This window comes from Monomorium pharaonis, chromosome 4 (assembly GCF_013373865.1).
Source record: "Monomorium pharaonis isolate MP-MQ-018 chromosome 4, ASM1337386v2, whole genome shotgun sequence".
NCBI lineage: Eukaryota > Metazoa > Arthropoda > Insecta > Hymenoptera > Formicidae > Monomorium > Monomorium pharaonis.
In genome coordinates this window covers 4218554-4238138 of record NC_050470.1, presented here as the reverse complement: position 1 = coordinate 4238138, position 19585 = coordinate 4218554, and the positions used below count along the sequence as shown (strand labels likewise).

The window sequence follows — 19585 nt, the reverse complement described above, 5'->3', positions numbered from 1 at the left end:
TGAGACTTTGTGAGACGTACGAAAATTTCCCTTTTGTCTCATCCATCGGGTTCATCCTTGTAAGTTACCTTTCTGCTGCTGACGTAATGGATACATAAATTATGTATGTATACATAAATATGCCGAAATATGCTAATATTAGGCATAACTTACATCACTGCGCTGAAGGGTTATAATCTAATAAAAAAGTCAGCATCCCCGCGCGCAGAAATCTCAAGAGTCACCGCATGCCGTAATGGATCGGATTACGTGAATCTTCTTCCCGATACGATAATACGCCTGCTGAATTAATTATACCGCCATTAATTACAGCGTTCGTAATACCAGATCAGTTACCACAGTATCGTCAGATGCGAGATGATAAATGTTTCCGACCGGTGTAGAATTTAAAAACCGCCACTTAATAAGTATTCAAGCATTTGAATATTTAATATCTCCCGATCGTATAGGAAGGAAGATGTGATTTAGTAAATTTCTATGTAAGAAATATTTATCTCGCAAAAATACTTCTTATTCAATTAATTAATGTTTTTGACTTTATTTTCCCTTTATATTGCTATCTTGCTACAGAAACTATTATTGCAAACAAGAATTTGTGCTCGATCAATTATTAATAAACTATCTTTCATTTTGAAATGAGTTCCTTTCCTGAACATAGAAAAATTAATTGCAACACGACGCGACGGTTCAATCCGCGCGAGTGTCCGGGCGACGTCTTCCGATTTCATCGCGATTCGCGACGCCCCGCCCGGGAGAAGACGTGCGTGGGCGGCGGATGAGTTGCCCTGACGAGACGATGTAATGAAACGCACGTGTCCGTTCTTGTCGCGGTCCCAGTAATTGGTAACCGTGCGAGAAGAACACGCGGAAGAGACACCACGCGCTGACCTCGCGAATTTATTCCCGTTCGATATATGTGTGCGAAATACGCTTCGCGCGTAAATCCTATACCTACCCATCGCGAATTACCGTAAACTTCGTCACAAGTTGCTTGCTTGATCCTTTATTACGCCTCATATATGTATACGCGGGAGATATAAAAAATTATATATTATGTTTTACGACTTCATCGTAAATATGTAATGTGTATTTTTTAATAATAATACATAATAATGTTTTAAATAATACTGTGTAACGACTGTATCAATATAAAATAATAATTATGACAATAATACAAAATTCTTACTTTTGCAAATAAATATTTTAAATGTACACTGTTAGTCAGAAAGTCTTGTATATTTAGATTTCTTTTTTATTGATAATTCTCTCAGAGAAATATTGTGTCCTTAATAATTAAATCTGAAAAATCTTTCAGAAAGGCTATTATAATATTAATAAAAATATTTAACAACAATAAATGCTCCTAATATCCTTTCTTACAGATCAGGGATATCAACGAAAGAGAATGAGAGTGGAGTTCACTCGACGTTCTTTATTTTTGGACCCCCTTGCTGAAACCGTTTCAGATCGGACCGTGAAGGATCGAGAGGGAAAAAATTCTCATCAACGCGTTCATGGAACATCGTCCTGCGTGTGTACACAGTCACCCCCGAGCAGGCTCTTAAGCAGCTCTCCTTTGACCCTTAGAAATCCGGTGAACTTATTCAACGCGCGCGACGGTTCGTCTTTCCTTAGCAACGCTGGAAAATCCGTTTTCTGTCTGCCTTCCGTTTTACTCCCCTTTCTCTTCTTCGCTCTGCCACGTAGGAAGGGAATGGGAAAGAGGTCGTTAGTCAAGATAACGAATTAAGGCGAGATGAAAGGTGGACAAGACGGGAGAATCCCGTCTCTCGTCGTTTCCTTCGTTCCCTTCACAAAGGCACATTACATTTGGTACGTCGGCAAAACGTCCGATATATCTAATCGTCGGAAATCTGCATAATGGTCAGTTGGCGTGTCATGAGCGCACCTACCCTCATCATTCTCTACCCTCCCCAAACCGAACTGTATATCCGCAACTATACCGGCAAGATAAAAAGGTCTATTATTAATTGCTATTAATGCTTTCAATGTAGCATTACCAAAAGAAAAGGACAGTTTGCTTTAATTTATTATCAATACTAAAACTGCATTAATAATGAAACAATAATACTTATATAACATGTCAATAACTTTTTATAAAGTATTACAATAGTAAAAAGAAAATGATTGCAATATGTAATTAATTCCTAGCGCATTTCGTGCTTAAATAAATTTAACGTGTTTTTATTAACTAAAGAAATTTGATTTCAAAAATTCTAGGTTAAAAAATTCCGGCATATTATATTACTAAAGCGATCATAAAATGTCTACTCTCAATGATATTTTTATAATCCAATATCGAGATGACAGAATCCGCAAATTAAAAACTGATATTAATGAAAAAATTCGTTCACTCTTATCGCGACAGTTGGCTGTTCTCATAAATCTTCTTGGTATGATATTTCTAGATGCTTACACGATATTTTTCTTCATTTGCGCCGAGACGTTTTTTAATAAATAATTCGCATTCATTTTTCACACTACACAATAAAATTTTATTATTTTTATAATTCAAGATATTTCTTCCACATATTTGTATTAAATGAATATTATAATAGCATAACTAAAACAATGGTAGTATTATTTTTTAAGAAAGAGATTTAAAAATATCAAAAATATTATAAATATTCAAAATCTTGCATTAATAAATGTTATTATTACATACACCAAGTATCTTATTTTATCGTCGAATTAGATGAAAAAGGCCTAAAAGATGCATATGCCGCCACCTTTCTAGTAACAGCTGAAGTTGATCGGTAGATCGGTACAATCGCAGATATACCTGCATATGTACATGTATGTATACAAAAAATATATACGTACATATATACAATAATTACCAAAAAAGTATCAGTAAACTTAATTATTAATTTTTAATTCTAACGTAAAGATAAAAAAAATATGTATATCAAGAGACACAGTAATGTCTCACGCCAAGTGAAAGCGCAGCGCAAAACAGACCGTGTATATTTACGCGAGTGTATACGACTTGCGAGCACTCGTTATACGTACGTTATTTAAAAATATCAAAGTATAATTTTTATAATTCTACGTTGTACACATTGTATCATATAGATAATGTAAACAGAAAATTTATTAATTTTATTATATAAAATGCCTGAGTTTAAAATATAATTTTCAATTATCGAATAAATTTCAAATATAATAAGCTATTTATCAAAGTTACCGATATATCAATAAAAATTTCATAAATGGAGATAATAATTTAATTAATTATGCACTATGTTGCAGCAAAATAATTTTATTTATTGAAATATAACGTACGCACATACATGTACGCACAATCATTTTATTTTTGCTCCTCCACTAAGCATACCTCTATTCAATGTCTAAATTTTTATCGCGAGAAATGAATAAAGTACTGTTCACACATACAGTGCCAATGTATATGTATGTACGTGTCGATATGAGTAACCGCAAAAAGAAAGCCACATTGTCTAACTCGAACGGGAATAAGACACACGCCATCCGTTGCCGGACACAATGGTAGAACGATGACGGGCCATTATTCACGGCGGCAGGAAAGCCGAGCTTAAAAGTCTCCGCGTTCAGTGAATCGGCGAAAAACCGTCTCGAGAAGAATGCGATTTTCGTGCTTCGAGCGTACTCGAAGTCACGACCACAGAAGATGAGCTTAAATAATTACACGAATCAATTCCGTCTCGACACAAAATCGAAAGACACGTCGTTCGCGTCGATTCCCCGCTCTACGTTTTGCGGCTTCCATAATGACCGCAAGCTGTGACTTTAAATATCTGCCTTTAATTAAATCTTGACATTTTTTTTATATATGTACCCTTTTAACAAGCGTAGATAGCTTTTGCAACAAAAAACGTATATGTATTATATGCATACATGTAATGGTAAATATTCTATAAAAAAAAATACCTTTAATCCTATAAATTTCAAATAGTAGTTGTTTTTTAATAATAAAGTTTAATCCTTTTTTTTTTCATATACTTACATAACAATATCAATCAATAATTTAAAATTTAATGCAATATAGAAATTTAATTTTTAAAATTTAATATAATATAAAGCAACAATCTGATAAAAGCACACGAGAGAAGTACACTGGATTCTCGCTGTCGTAATGGAAAGACATTTGCCAAGAGGAAGCCACATTGTCGAACAATCGATCGAACGTGGATTTCGACGGCGAGACATAAATCTCTTCGCGGAGTCGTTCGTCTCTCGAGAGAGATGCGCGCCTCCCGTTAGACGAACTTAATATGCGAGTAATGCATATCGAGACAGCAGGGCACTGACAGTCCATATTAAATTCTTAGCGGGCAGCGCGCGTCGCGCTTAATGTCGCTCATTAATCAATGGCATTGTGTGCGCGGCGCGGTAAGCCCGGTCCAAATGTTTCGACATGGGACTCTTTTCGTTTAAGCGGGTTGCGATTGTGTGTTCGTCGCCGGTCGAGACAACAATTCCGTGCGCGGAACGACACGGTACATTACCGGCAGAATGCGCCGGTAAGTTATGGGATCTCGTTGTATTTAAAGCACGGGGCGTCACTTCAGTTATACGCGCTACATCTTCACTTGTGTTTCCCCCCCGTATTACGGCAACAGGACAGAAACTTTTCGCGACATTTAATTTTTCAAAGATGTTAAATATATTGACAGTACAAAAAAAAAGTAAAATCGAAACGTATTTTGCAAATTGGAAAAAATAGGCAATAAAAAGTAAATTTTTTTAAAAAGTGTAAAATATATAATGTACAACATTACATAAAAATAGCTGCGCTACATTGTTATTAGAATAACAGTACAAATTAAAAAATTGGATATTATTGAAGACGGAAATCCCATAAAAATATAACGATCACTAAATAATAGACATGATTCACTTTATTGAAATTTCATTACTACGAAGTGATAACACATCACAATGAAATCACGTAATAAAGGTTCAAGCATTTACTCAGAAATATTTTATGTCGTTGCGGAACATTTCATTAGCTTCAGCAAGTTTGCGCGATATAAAGTTACATTTGCGAGCGCGCGTATAATGTATCCGTTCCAACTCGCGGCTGCAATCGCGCGAAAATGTTTCTAACATTTTACAAAGTGACAGCCACCCGTTTCGCCACGGCCGACCCCGGCTATCGTGACACGTCGTGATGACAAAAGCGAACGGTAATAAAAATCAGCTTCGGTGCGTATCTGTGCACACACACACATACACTCTCTCTCTCTCTTCTCTCTCTATCTCTCTTGGCCGCAACGATCTCGCCGTTCATTCAGGAATGACGACGATCGGGTGTTCGGTTTTCAAGCGGACAATAACCGGGCCGACGCGTTCCGGACGCGAGTTTCATTCCGCTGCGCCCGCGTCGCGCTGTTTAAAGCCGAAAGCGCACACAAAAGCCGGGCGCTTTCATATTTCTGCCGCGGCGCGTAAGTCTCGCGTGAATTCGCGTCGATACGCGCGCGCCCGGAAAGTTATTCTACGAAGAGTCTGTGCGATCGCAAATATCGGCAGTCCTTGCTGCTATTGTCTCCGCCATGTTTACGTTCGCGCGACTGATTACATACCTTCACCGGTTTTTTTTTTTTTATCTCTTTTTGTCTCTCTCTTTTTTTTTTAATACTGCGAGTCGCCGCGTATACATAGGTCGTATATTGATCGCGATGTCCTAAACGTGTCGTCAAGCTTACAAGCATAAACGTACAAGTAATAAATTTGCTTTAATATAAACGGGCTTTTGAGATTGATGAAAAGATATCCTGAAAACGAAATTTTGCAATGATGTTCAGGAAATTTAAAATGATTCTGTGATGTTAATAAAGTGCGCGTTTACGATTTTTATCTTCTAATACAAAGATGTAAATATCAATAAACATTTTAATTTTTTTTTATGTGTGGCGCGCATGTAAGATATGTAACGTTGCATATATCAACAAAGACGAAACATTTAGTCGTAAACGGCATTGCAACCTACATTAAACGCAATCCCACTTCGTATTCTCGATGGCGCATATGCATAGAATCGCGTAATAGGTCGAATAGCCAAATTTGCATAGTCATATAGTTAAGCGTATAGATTGGTAGACTAATTAGGAGCTTTGCATAGCGGTGCTGTTTAGCTGAAAGTTGGCAGAGAGAGGAATCGTCTCCAAAGGATTATGGTCCCGCTGTAAATATCCTTCATTAATTTAATCATGGAATTACGCCTAAATAATATCGATACGACTTGGAACCGGTGCGATATACATTTTTTAAATAAATAAGACTGAATCGATTAATTATGGTTTGCATTGAAAAATTAAAACTCTACGGCGGATTATGCATATTTCACACAAATAAATAATAATTTCAAAATTGGATTTCGATAAATAAGTCGATGAATGAACAACGTGAATAAATTTTATTTATCAAATATACTCTCTCATTTATTTTATGTATCGTACATTTAATATTCGATACATTTAATATTTATTTTTTCCAAAAAATTTCCCGTAATTTTCATTCTACTATAAATATTGAAGCTTCTTAACTTATATTCTTTCACGGCCTTCTACATACAACAAAAAATTTTATTATTTCATTTGATAGCTATTACCAAACTCATTTTTCAGTGTAGTAACTACAGTTCCTTCATACGACTCGTATCAAAGTCAATAATGAACTTTCGATCCTCAATGCGTAGGGGCATTCTTTTTTGCGAGCACAGTAATTCCGCGGCGGCGATTAAACTCGAATTACACGCGTGGGCGGGTGGCCGCGAAAGGGCGCATTCGGCATAATCGAAGTATCGCGTGCCAACGGTATGTACGATAATTCCATTACGCGAGAGAACAAATGTACCGCGGATGTACGTGTACACGCGGCGCGGCGGAACCCTTTTATCGGGCGCGATCTGATAATCCGCCGATCGGCAGCGGGCGGAGGCTAAAAACGGCTGCGTGAGATACGCGACTAATTCACGTCGCGTGAAAAACCGGCGTTGCGAGCTGCAGAAAATATACCCAGCGGCGTAAGCGACACGACCGCATTTGCGACCGCGGGTGCAGAATATCTTGTCGCTTTTATTCGCTCGTAACCTCGTGTGCTCTAAAAATTCACTCTCACCCTTTAGAAAATTCTATTTTACAAAATAAAAGATATTATCATGGATTCTATTAGCCTTTACCTATACTTGTACACGTACAATTGTACACATGGATATTGTTGAACAACAGAAGTACTTTTCGTCGAACTACGGTTGGTTATCGCATAAAGAGCTTAATGTTGTCAACGTCGTATTATCGTTAAAAATGCCAATATTTCAAAACTAAACAATGAAATGATAGAAATAGCAATATAATCCGTTTAGTATTTATATGATAAAAATATTTATGTTTCATTCGAGTTTATTATATCTATTTTTCAATGTTAAATATCTAATTGTTGCATTATTAAAATACACATGGCTGATTTGACAAAGAAATGGCACTTACCTTTTCCGATATTCCAGAAGACAAATAATTAAATAAGTTTTTCAAAATAAACTTTATAGTTTACAGATTTATATTAATATTTAATCAGAGAAGAAAAAGATGAAAAATAATTTGTTAATTCATAAATATATGTCTATAATTAAATAATATTACTAGATACAATTTATGAATAGATTTTTGTAAATGTAATTCCAAACTTTAACTTTCTGAAATATTCTTTGTTGCCGGTTGATTACGTTGTTATTTATATTCATTATTTGTCACTTCGTAAGCTTCATTCAAAAAGTTTTCAAAATCCGTATAATCCGCGATAAAACTACATTAAACGGAAACTTTCTTAATATAAAGTAAAGACAATCAATATTCTTCTTTGTGTGCGACTTTAATAAGAACTTCACACATGATACCTTGTTTTGCAACGAGCATGCCACTTTGCACAAATCGTATGAAAACTAACATTGAAAATTAAATTAGAACGCACGTAAATTAAAATTTGGCGAAAATTAAAATTTTACAGAATATTGGATATTTTAATATCAATAAAATTTAATAATAACGATTAAAACAAAAAATATGCAATAAAGCTTACCATAACTCTGTACAAGTAGATGTAACTATTTCATTTCATTTTTCCTTTCTTAATTTTTTCATTTACGCTACGTATGAATAGTTCAAGTCATGTGACATTCTTGTTAGTTTCAGAGACTAGAGTCTCAGAGAATAGATATTTCAGAGAACAGTAAAATTGATTTTGTCCTCGACATCAAACATGATAATTCGTGAACGGAAACGGGTGACGCGAATGGATCGTCGAGATTGTGAATGACCCGACTATTCTCGGCGCGGGGAGGAATTTCGTTGAGGAATCTTTTCAACGTGAGACGCGACGGGGCGCGGGACGAGTGCGAGTGAAACCCGAACAAAAAAGCTCGCAAGCTCGTTTGGTACAACGCCGCTGCGTCTGTTCATTTACATAGTCTGGTGCATTTATAGACCATTACACCACGCTGCATCGCTATTAGCTTATATTTTTCGCATTACTCGCCGCATCGTGAGTTACGGCCGGTTTACTTGAGCGACTTCCTGCATAGCTTATATATATATCGCAGTAGACAGTGCAGCGTTGTCGACCGATTTTCTAGTTGTGTTATTTCCTTTATCGGTTAATTTATCTTTGTGTGCTTGTCCGAGCTGAGTGTCTTAAGTTTTTATAAATACAATTTTATTAAAATCTCAATGTAACAAAATATTTTTGAATTCTAGGCACAAATAACTTTCTCAAATAACGTAGTATAAATTTCTTTATTATATCTTAATCTGTTTTTCATTTTTATTTCGCCAATCTAAGAAATAAAATTGTATAAAAAAAATTATCATATTTCTGATTTAATTTTACAACTACGTTTATACAAAAAAAAACTTTCTTTATAGATTTTTCTTTTATTCAAAATGTTTATTTATTTGAAATATTTCTTGAAAAGATAGAAAATTAGCTGTCGCTCTAATTAAGAACAACGCTCCGTTCATCTTCAAACTGTTCCTTCACTTACAGATTTGCTTGCTCCGGACATACAAAGCACTCTGAATAACTCTGAACCGGAAACGATTAATCGCGATGGCCCGTCGCTCGGCTGCAAATGAACGCATTGACGCGATTAGCAAAGCCATGGTGTCGAGGCGCAAACAAAACGCGCGTTTTCTGCCGGCGATTCATCGCGGCGAATATTTGGCTCGCGCGATCCGAAAGCAAAATACGCGACGCGCATCGCCGGACAAACGCATTCGCGCTTGTTCCCTTTTTGCGGCTCGCGTACGCGCTCGCGTGCGAATGTTCTCGTCCGGCCGGCTAAAATATCTCGCATATTTTTGTTGGGAATTAATCCAGGCCGTAATACCGGCCAGCGGGTGCGCACTGAAAATTCTCTCGACAAACAATTTCTCCCGCCGCCCACCTATCTCCCTCCTCCCCGTGACGCTAAAGGGCGCGCACTGTAGCCGCACGTGTCTGCAATTTCCACGTGTGTCCGTGTCTTGGGGAAGCCGACGTACGTTAATATACGGGGTGCGTCGTGAAAAAAATAGATCAATTTATTTGAACCCTGATATAGCCGCTTGATTGACGGACATTATCGAAGCCATTATCACTTGCGTGAGCTTAAATAAGCATGCAGGAAGAGAGATAAATAGCTTAACTTTTTACGTTTATAACTAACATTTAAATGTCGTGTTCAAATTAATTGCGATTAACCTAAATTTGCGATAAATGTTCATTATTACGATTCTTTAACGACAGGATTAAAATTTTGTCGAATCTGACTCTTGAGTGTTTTTAACTTGGCAATCTCTGAGTCGGCAATTAACAATTGGATCCTTCTGAATACACTTCTAAGTAAAATCCATCTCTCAGTCTGCTCGAAAATACAGTCTTGTGTATGACGTGTGGAGTGTTTTGCGAGCCACCTTGTATAGAAGTCTACAGCGAATGTATCTGGCGTCGCGTACGTGTATATCTCGTCTGTGTGTTCGACACAGAAGTACGCGGGTGTCTGGGACCGCTTGTGAGGGCGGGAAAACGCGAGAACCGGCGAAATGGTCAACTGTAACCCCCGACCCTCGCAAACCCCCGCGGGCGCATATTCGCCGCCTGGAATTCCTCAAGTTTACCGAGGGACAGAAATTAGTTGGAGCGACGTAATTGGTGGAATGTATGCGTTCGCCCGTTAACGTTATGGCACCTCTCATTACCGTTCTAACGGCAGCTGACACGGGTGCTTCCGCCCCCGCGTGCGCCATATTCTCGAGGGGAAAAAAAAAACGGATCAAACGTCACCCTGGTGTAAGATAAAGGACCGGTGCGATAAAGTGCCAAGATCCCCTCACGGTATTTTACCTTCGCAGATATATTGTATGATTTGAATTCTTATTACACACGAAAATAATGTTATATAAAATATCATATGTGCATTCGCATACACGTGTCCCTTCTTTCTTTCTCCCCTTTCTATTTCTTTTAACGCAACGCCCTCGAAACCGCGCCGGTCTTGACAGGGAACTTTCAGACCGCTCGATTATTTGCCCTCGACCCATAAATGGCCGAAGTCTCGTCGAACGCAATTTAATCAAGTTCGGCAAGTTCGCCGACGATGTGGCGGTTGTCGGGGTCAGTGCATGCATTCTATACTAGCCAGGGGAATTTTGTGGACCACGCGCGGTCACCTACTGTAATATTAATGGCTCGAGTATGAAATTTGCTTAATCATGACTAACGGGATGACCCAATGGAATCACAATAGGTTCGCCGCCGCGTTTGCCCGTCGCGTCAATTCCGAATAATGATCGCTGCGTAATCTGCGCAACGGAGCACGAAAAAGGGCGTATTCGTCGTGGTTTTACAAAAATATATCGATTTTGATATTTGTGCCTCGCCCCCCCTTCCCCTCCGAGAAAGTTCGCGAAATTTAATAAAGAATGGAAAGGGCAATTTAATAGAAATAGAAAGTTAATCAAATTTCAAAGTGAAATCTCGCTCGCTAACTTACTTTCGTTCACTTCAATTTATTCAACTAACTTTCTTGATTCACAAGAACCACTTTTACATCCAATCAGTGTATTTTCCTTGAGGTGAAAAATTTCAATCCTATTAATGTAAAATTTCCGCTGTTTTTTTTCCGTAAAAATGATAAAAATTTCTCTAACATTTTTAGTAAATATGCCTCTGAATGATATATATGCTGAGAACATTTTCAAATGTACAAAATTTATTGTTATAACTTTAATATAAATATATATGTAAGAATTTTATCGTATCTTCGCTGTGGTCAACGGATACCTTCGTAAATATTTCTTTTTCCGAGACACAATTCTAATGGCCAGTAGCATTTTCTTGCTTAATTAGTGTGAATAATGCCGCGCATTTGACCATTTCGTATCTGTGGCCATGACGGCAAAAAGATACCACGCGAAAAGAAAATCTGAAAAAGAGAACGCTAAAAGTGGGAGTGACAAATCCGAGGAACCGAGAAAACAAAGCTCGACCGGGAAACAAAAATTACGAAAGACAATGAAAAATGTTCATTAGTTATAGGGGAATCAAGTACGTCCACGTTTTCTCCCTAACAAAATCGTCCCGGCTATATCTCACGCTACACGAAAAACACGTTTGCATCCGTGCTTCCTATATTCTACGTATGCTTTCCACGTCGTACATGGTATATCACTCTACTCAGGCATATATATAATTTTAAAATTTCATTAATAAATTAGGTCAATATAGTCACAAATATTATTATGACTTAATTTATTAATGCGCTTGCGAGATTCATTATATGACCATAATTATTTACTTCAAACAAATTATTCAAATATTCATATTGTTCATCACTTCTGTTAAACACAACATAAATATACAAATAATAAAATTTTTTAATTAAAAAAATACAGAAAACATTAATTCATATTATTATTATGTATTATATATTATATTATTTTACACACAGTATATTTTATATTGATATAAATGTAAATAATAGGATTTTATAATTACAAAAAATACCGATTTATATTATTATACTATTATATTATTATATATTTTTATATCTTATAATATGTATTTTGCAGGTAAAATAATATTTCTTACTATTTCCTTTCAGGCAACTTTATTATGCGCGCTATTGATTTCGCTTGATTTCGTGATATTGAGTGAAAATATTGCCGCGGTGACAGATTCCTTCAATATATTATAGACTCGCTTGATAGACATGTAACTACTTACCGCGCGCGGTCGGATATATCGGAAGGCTGCACTACTGGAACTCTGGAAGGTGGACCGGTGCCGAATACAAGGAACGGAGGAATAGAATTCCGCGCCGTCCCGCTGTTCCGCTCCTTTCCACTCCCCCTTCTCCTCCCTCCCCGCCTCCACGAGTCTCGCTGGCAGACTTCTTTCTGTAACACGAAATAATGCGTGATTCCGAAACGACAGAATGATTGATGAATCCGCGTATAAAGAAAGCGCGACATGAAATTTCGATCAACCGAACGTTATACCTCGAGTCGCGTATCGCGGATTTTATACGCGCGACGAATGCGCTCGGCGGTGGCGTCGTGTTGCCGAGATCGACAGATTTCCGCGCAGCGCGTTCGTCGTGAATCAAGCCTCATCTACCTCAATCCGTCTCCGGCCAATGCCTTTCCGGATGGGAGATTTCTTCTGCACGAAATCGCGACGTCGCGACAGACTGGATCCGTGCCGCGGGAGATACGCCGGTACCACCGATATGAACTGCGATGCCGCGTATGAGAAAGAAAGATGGCGACTAACGTTCGCGATCACGTGATCATCGATAAAACGCCGTCTCACGAAAAACGCGATCGAATGGAAATCGAATGCGGGAGCGCGGGAAATTCATACATCACAACTCCTCCTTTTAATATTGTCATTAATTTTCAATTAATATAAATGGCGATTAATTAGTAGATCTGGAGTCAATTTGTTAGTTCTTTTCAGTTGAATTTCACTTTATCTTTTTTTCTCTCCACTTTGGCAATAAGAGAGTAAGAAATGCAAAAGGTTCAACTAAAAAGAACAGATCAATTACCATCAACAGAAAAGTCAATATTTTACATAACTCGAAAATTTTCAATTGCCCTTTTTTTGAATCGTACAGTCAGGGAAATACGACGAAAAATCGTGAATTTTGAAATTTTCTGAGAATTACCGTTGCTTTCTCGTGTGACGTGAGTTTATCGTAGTTGATCGTATAATATTTCCCACTTTCGATAATCGTTCCTGACACTTATCCTCGATCGGGAATATGGACGCCCAGATTTATCGGCCGCGTGAATGCTCGCCGGAAGATACCAGATTTTGCACCGGAAAGCTCATGATATCCTTCAAAGTATGGCCTTTGCGACGCGGAGTCTGCGAGTTTTGTGTAGAATATACAATGTGAACGCAGTTCAACGCAGTACGACGTATTGTACTACACGACAGCCCGTCGGCCGAATATCGCTCATTCAGTCGACGCAAAAATATCGCTACAGTATCGAAAGTGAGTATGACCATAACCTCCATCTGAAAGCATGGAATCCTCCTTGCCATTAAGATCATTTTGGTCCATCAATCTACGTGCCGTCGTTGACGATGAAAATAAATAATGTTGACGCTTAATAAAAATCCACATTAACATTGTTAATTTTTATTTGTTAGTCTAGTCTCTCAGATACAATTCATATTGCAATTAAAAATGATTCTTTTGACGCAAAGAAACTTGTCTCTCTTATATACGTACAAAAGTATCATATATATATCTCAAATGTGCGAATTTTGTTTGTTTTATCTTTAGCAACGGATCGCTCAAAAATCACTAGTAATCTAACTAACATACAGTCGTCAATAAATGAACCCGAGTCGTTGGGACAGGAAGTGGCAAGTCACAAGAAACAAAGTGAAAAACAAAAAGAAGATGAGGAGGAAAAGGCAAATCGTGAGAGATCGAAGAGAATGATGAACTATGGATTTGCAGCGTTTGGCATGTTTATGAGTATTGGCGTTACTTTTGTAATATACGAATTAGGAAGACCTAACTATGACGAACATGGGAATGTCATCGAGGATGAATTTTCCAACTTGCCATTCTTTGAACAGTTCTACAAGAGAGTCAAGAGAGAGCTTAATTATTATACAAGAGTATAATGCTTTTATAATTAAATATATTTACACTTGCAATATATATCGCTTTATAGCCAATCAAGTATAAAACAATTCACAGAAAAAAAGTTTTATAAAATAAGTTTTTTAATCTTATATTAAAGTATATATATAATATAGTTTCTCATTTATGTATTTAAAATTATCCTCATGTTAGGAAATACCTCATAGTACAATGTAGATTTTTATTGTGCTTATAGCTAGTACAGGAACCCAGTAGGGAAAAGTTGTTACCTGATCCATTGAAACATCCATATATTCAGCCACCATATACTCTAATTTTGGAGATGACAGACCTTCTTGTGCATCCAGATTGGACGGCAAGTATCTAGACACAATTTAACATTTGCTACTATTACATGTATAATATATTTCTTGTATGAAATTAATATTAAAAATATAATAAAGATTACATTTTCAAATATGAAATCTTGGCAAGTTTGTTAATTTGATACTTGATACTATATATGTTTTATTTTTATTTGGCTATTATGTTTTATTTGTGTAGTACCAAACTGGATGGAGATTTAAAAAGCGACCTGGAGTAGATCAATTTTTAGAAGCAGTTGCTCCACCACAATTTGAAATTGTAATTTATACAGCTGAACAAGGAATGGTATAATTGACTTTTAACTTTTAAATATATTATTAGGTATTTGATAAAAAGAGAGAAATACATGAGAAAAGATAATTCGTCTTTTAATTGCGCAGACAGTATTCCCTATTTTGGATGCCCTCGATCCAAATGGATACATAATGTACAGATTAGTTAGAGATGCAACACGTTTTGTAGATGGACATCATGTTAAAGATCTAGGAGCTCTCAATCGTGATCTTAGTAAAGTAATTATTGCATTAAATTCTTTTTATTTGTGAAAACGATAATTATTACTGCACATTATGATTACAGGTTATTGTTATCGATTGGAATGAAGAGAGCGTGAAATTGCATCCAGAAAATGCATTTAAACTTCCCCGATGGACGGGTAACGATGATGACACTACATTGTATGACTTAGCGGCATTCCTGAAAAGTAAGATAAATTTTAAAAGCATCTACCTTGAAAATTTTATATAGCACTATTATTACTTGCTTAAATTTTGTGTTCTTCAATTATTTATACATTATTTATAATCTCTACTGACTGATAAATTTGACTTTATTGTTTTGTAGCGATATTAACATCGAATGTACAAGATGTGCGAGACGTATTGAATTATTATAGACAATTTGACAATCCGTTGGAAATGTTTAAAGAAAACCGACGAAAATTTTTGGTAAGTTATCGTAAAATGTAGAAAGAGCATATAATAAAAAATTAAAAAATTATGATTATAAATGATTAGCAGATGCAAATGGAGGAAGAACAAAATAGGCAACAAGACACCAACAAAGTACTTACCTCAAGATGGAAACCATCTTTCTTACGGAACCGCTAGTCAAAAATAAATTGAAGTTGAAATTTTAAACGTTTAAATACACATCATTTAAATACGCAACATTTTCAGTCATTTCATCGTAACAGATATTATACATAATAATTATGATTTAATTTTTATTACAATAAAATAAACAATGTTCCAAAAAAAATAATTCTATTTATTTATAACATAACAAAAATACAAATTTCAAATCAATATTTTTATCATAATTTGTAATTAAATTATTTAAATGCGTTTCTTCTTCTTAGGTGTTTGCAATTTAACCTTCGGCAATAGCATTTCTTGCAGTATATTACTATCGTCAACGTACGTAAGATCGTGTTCTTGTGACACACTAATCAATTCTTGAGTACTGATAGGTGTAGATAGTATGTATTCGGGCTCATCCTGTGATTGCGCGACAGAATGACTCGAAGTTGAAGTCGAAGCTTCCAACCAATTCAAAACTTTTTGATGAGATTTTATTTCCGTCGGTACAGGTGCTTCATCGCATATATTCCAAGCTGCAAGAAGTTCCGGCGATAATAAATCTATGTATGATGCTAAGGTAGATAACGATTGTTTCCAGGTTGATTCAAAACCATCGTCTGCATTTTTTTCAGTGGATTTTAAACGTGGATTAAGCTTTTCATTTGTAAAACCTGTAAAAATTAATTTCATGGTTGCATTTACTTGGAAATTTGAAGTATACTTAAAAATGGACTTTTTTTCTTACTTTCATATATATATTGCATATTGCATTTGTCAGTAAGAGTCAAAGGTACTATTGGTTCAGGTTGAGCTGATAAAGCTTCTTCCCACAGATTTAATGCATAACAAGCTTTAGTATTTATGGGAGAATATTTATCTGATATGCTCTCCTTTTCATGTGTTATACATTGATAAAATATGTCACCTAAAAATAACAAGATATATGTAATTAATCATAATATTCTAACATGTTAATATGATGTATGAAACACTATCATAGAATATAATTGTACCAATAGAATTCTGAATAAAGCAGAATACATCTCCATTGTTTACATCTGTGACTAATGTGCTGCCAGCATTACACAATTCAAATCTGCTTCTCAAAAATGGATTCAAGCACATTCCTTGCATTTGAGATTCATTTAATGTTTCTGCAATATGTGGAGGTGTGAAAGGTAAATTAAAAGAGTGAGACTCTTCCTCGTTTAACCAAGTATTTAAGATTATTCTATTTTCGCCAGCTGTTTGAGTTGATAGAACAATGATTTCCTTGTCATTACTGTAATAAATATGTGACGTAACTATGAATATAATGTCAATTAGTTATTATTAGATTAGTAAATTAGAATTTTTATTAACCTGTTAGTTATAGCTGCTAGTAACGGAGTATCTTCGAACTGATGCGTCCATTTTTGTCGTACACACTGCTTTGGAGAACGATTATCGCACATTACAAATGAATGATAAGTGCCTAAATATCGACAACAATTATGTTTACTCGGTGCTTCTACTGACAAACTCTCACAATTTTCCAAATTAAATTTCGGGCATAATGTGACACATGCCTGATCAAGAGCCATCTGTAAAGAAATACAATGAAACAAGAATAATGATCTACTAATGTAAAAAATAGAAAGTACATTATTATTAAATTAATAATTCAGGAACTAATACTGATAATTTTTTAAATTTATAATTTGTGTAAGAAAATAAATTAGATTTCAAGTTATTTTCTTACCCTAGTATCAACATAATGTAAGCAACATCTATCTACATAAATCAAAACATTTGGATCAGTTTCCTGGAATCTTATGCATCCCCAAATATCATCAGTTGTATTATTTTGTAGTACAGAACCACTAGTAATGTAATTTCTGGAAAAAGAATTACCATACTTAAAAAGCTCAACAGATGTAATTGTAATAAAAAAGTTGAAATTAAAAAAATACTTACGTACTATTTATATCCCATAAAGACAATATTCTTTCGGCATTTAGAGTACAATGATAATTAATATTCGTTAAACTCAAATCAGCACTAACATAAGGTGTTTTTGATTCTTGTCTATGGATTTCATTAAGCATTAAGCAATTCTCAGAATTGGACAATGTATAAAGAGCACATTGATATTTATGCCTTCCTAAAATTCTACCTAAAAATAAAAACACTTATAAAATAAAAATAACAAATTTTTAGATACAATTTTATTTTTTATAAATTATAAAGTTTCAATATACATGTATCACTAATCTTGCTTTGTCTAATTTCATACAGCGAGTCATGTAGTTTACATTTAGCTGAATTTTTCAGCAATGGCTTCCATATGAAATTTTCCATGGGTATAATATGTGCAGCAACTAAAAAAATATTTCAATAAAAGATTAAAATATACAACTGTTACAAATTGTTACATATATCCACAAATATGTTCTATATTAGGACAATACCTAAATCCCCCATAAATGGAAATAGCAAAACATCCCAATCATTTAGTCGAACATAATTTAACGATCCACCAGTATAGTACCAGTTATAAGTCTAAAAGAATATTTTATTAATGCATATATATTCTATAATCTTGTAACATATTTATTATATTTTACAACAATAGTATCAAAGAGTACAGTTTGATAAACAAACCCCTTCAAAATAAGGATCCGGATCCATATCAAGTAATTCTGCTATTTCTGCAACATATCTAGGTACATTTGCTCTATATCTATTATCTTCCATCTTCCACTTTACACTTTTTTTATGTACTGGTTTAAATTCTATCAAGAATACATTTTGTTTAGTACTAGATAGTAGAAATCAGTATAAAATATAAAATACGTATGTTTATATTACCTTTCTTATGTTTTTCGTAATATTTTGTTATCCTGTCTATATCATCCTTTAGATGGCTTTTCAAAGTAAGGAGTTCCAATGCTGGATCTTCTTCACAAAGCACTATAAAGAATTTCGAGAAAGTGTTCAAATTATATTTAATAAAATTGAGATATTGTAAAGCATATAAAAAAAAGCCTTACAATAAATCTTCAAAACCAAAAAAAATTTTTTTAAACACTTCGAAAGTAAAATATATAAAGTATACAAAAAATAATATCCCAAATAATACAAAAATTGAGTCATAATTTTAAAAACATATTTTCTAAAAATAATATTAAAGACATCTTATAATCCAATTTCATGCTGAGTTAAAATAAAAAAAATATGTTAACAAAACTTTAAAATACTTTACATCGTTATTGTTGCAATTACCTGTTCTTGTTAACCTTGCTGGTGGCAGTAATGGCTTTGGCAAACTACAGTTATATGGAAACTCTTGAAAGAGTCCCATTGCATTCTCCTCATCCCATTTTTCAACACATGGTGACCTGTTCAAGTTGTAACCCGGCATTAGATGATGTGGATAATTTTTCAAAAAACTAGAACTCAGTTTATTCAGCAGATTGCTTTCAGCACGTTTAAATGCCTTCGTCTTTAATTCTTGTCTCCTCATGGCTCAATCAAGTCTATTCGATTTTTCTCAAAACTAAATGCAAAATTTGATTTATAACTTTTTTCATTTATGAAAGAAAGAAAAGTTCACTATTTTTTTTATATAAATGTCATTATTACTATGACATCATTCTTGAAATACATTGTAAGATATTATTACAACAATAAACGTATAAATATTGAAGGATAATAAATAACACATTTATCACAAATATTGTTTTTATTTATAATCATGCGAAACACGTGTGCAACTGCGCGTTTAGACTGCCAGTTAACCAAGACTTATTCCAGATCCCAGCATTCCCAACAAAAATTTTTGTTATGGAGATGAAACGCGCCCCCAATGTTAAACTGGCAGAAAATGGAAACATTGAGCAAAACCCTAATGGTAAGAGAAGTGGAAAAGGAGAGACAATAATCACGATCTCTTTCCTCATCTTTTACTATCCGGACCTTGCTTAATATT

General features: G+C 35.1%; 3 protein-coding genes across 12 annotated transcripts in view; 1 reads left to right on the top strand and 2 right to left on the bottom strand.

Annotated features, from left to right (window-relative positions):
* LOC114253999 overlaps positions 1-12809 on the bottom strand; it is a 419778-nt gene extending 406969 nt beyond the window's left edge. For 8 of the 9 annotated variants that reach the window (XR_004962849.1, XR_004962850.1, XR_004962848.1 and 5 more), the window contains exons 1-2: positions 12540-12809; positions 12265-12437 (exon numbers count right to left, since the gene is read on the bottom strand). The gene's annotated coding sequence lies outside the window, so the exon portion shown is untranslated. The remainder of the gene's footprint in view (positions 1-12264; positions 12438-12539) is intronic. The other variant, XM_036285526.1, reaches the window with a different exon arrangement.
* Positions 12810-13339: 530 nt separating this feature from the next.
* Positions 13340-15793, top strand: LOC105830932 (mitochondrial import inner membrane translocase subunit TIM50-C). Of its 2 annotated transcripts, none has more exons than XM_012670666.3 (8): positions 13340-13543; positions 13838-14181; positions 14403-14522; positions 14711-14818; positions 14914-15045; positions 15113-15236; positions 15377-15480; positions 15553-15793. In XM_012670666.3, exons 1-8 carry the CDS (start codon positions 13393-13395, stop codon positions 15640-15642), a joined length of 1173 nt encoding a protein of 390 aa, XP_012526120.1. In that variant the 5' UTR covers positions 13340-13392; the 3' UTR covers positions 15643-15793. The 2 variants fall into 2 exon arrangements, with proteins under 2 accessions (XP_012526120.1, XP_012526119.1); XM_012670665.3 differs by having other exon boundaries at positions 15550-15793.
* LOC114253727 lies at positions 15549-19437 on the bottom strand. Its single transcript, XM_036285407.1, has 11 exons — positions 18880-19437; positions 18466-18567; positions 18259-18389; positions 18066-18156; positions 17856-17975; positions 17572-17770; positions 17357-17492; positions 16978-17198; positions 16629-16897; positions 16361-16540; positions 15549-16286 (listed from the first exon to the last, which is right to left on the bottom strand). Exons 1-11 carry the CDS (start codon positions 19118-19120, stop codon positions 15871-15873), a joined length of 2106 nt encoding a protein of 701 aa, XP_036141300.1. The 5' UTR covers positions 19121-19437; the 3' UTR covers positions 15549-15870.
* Positions 19438-19585: the final 148 nt, after the last annotated feature.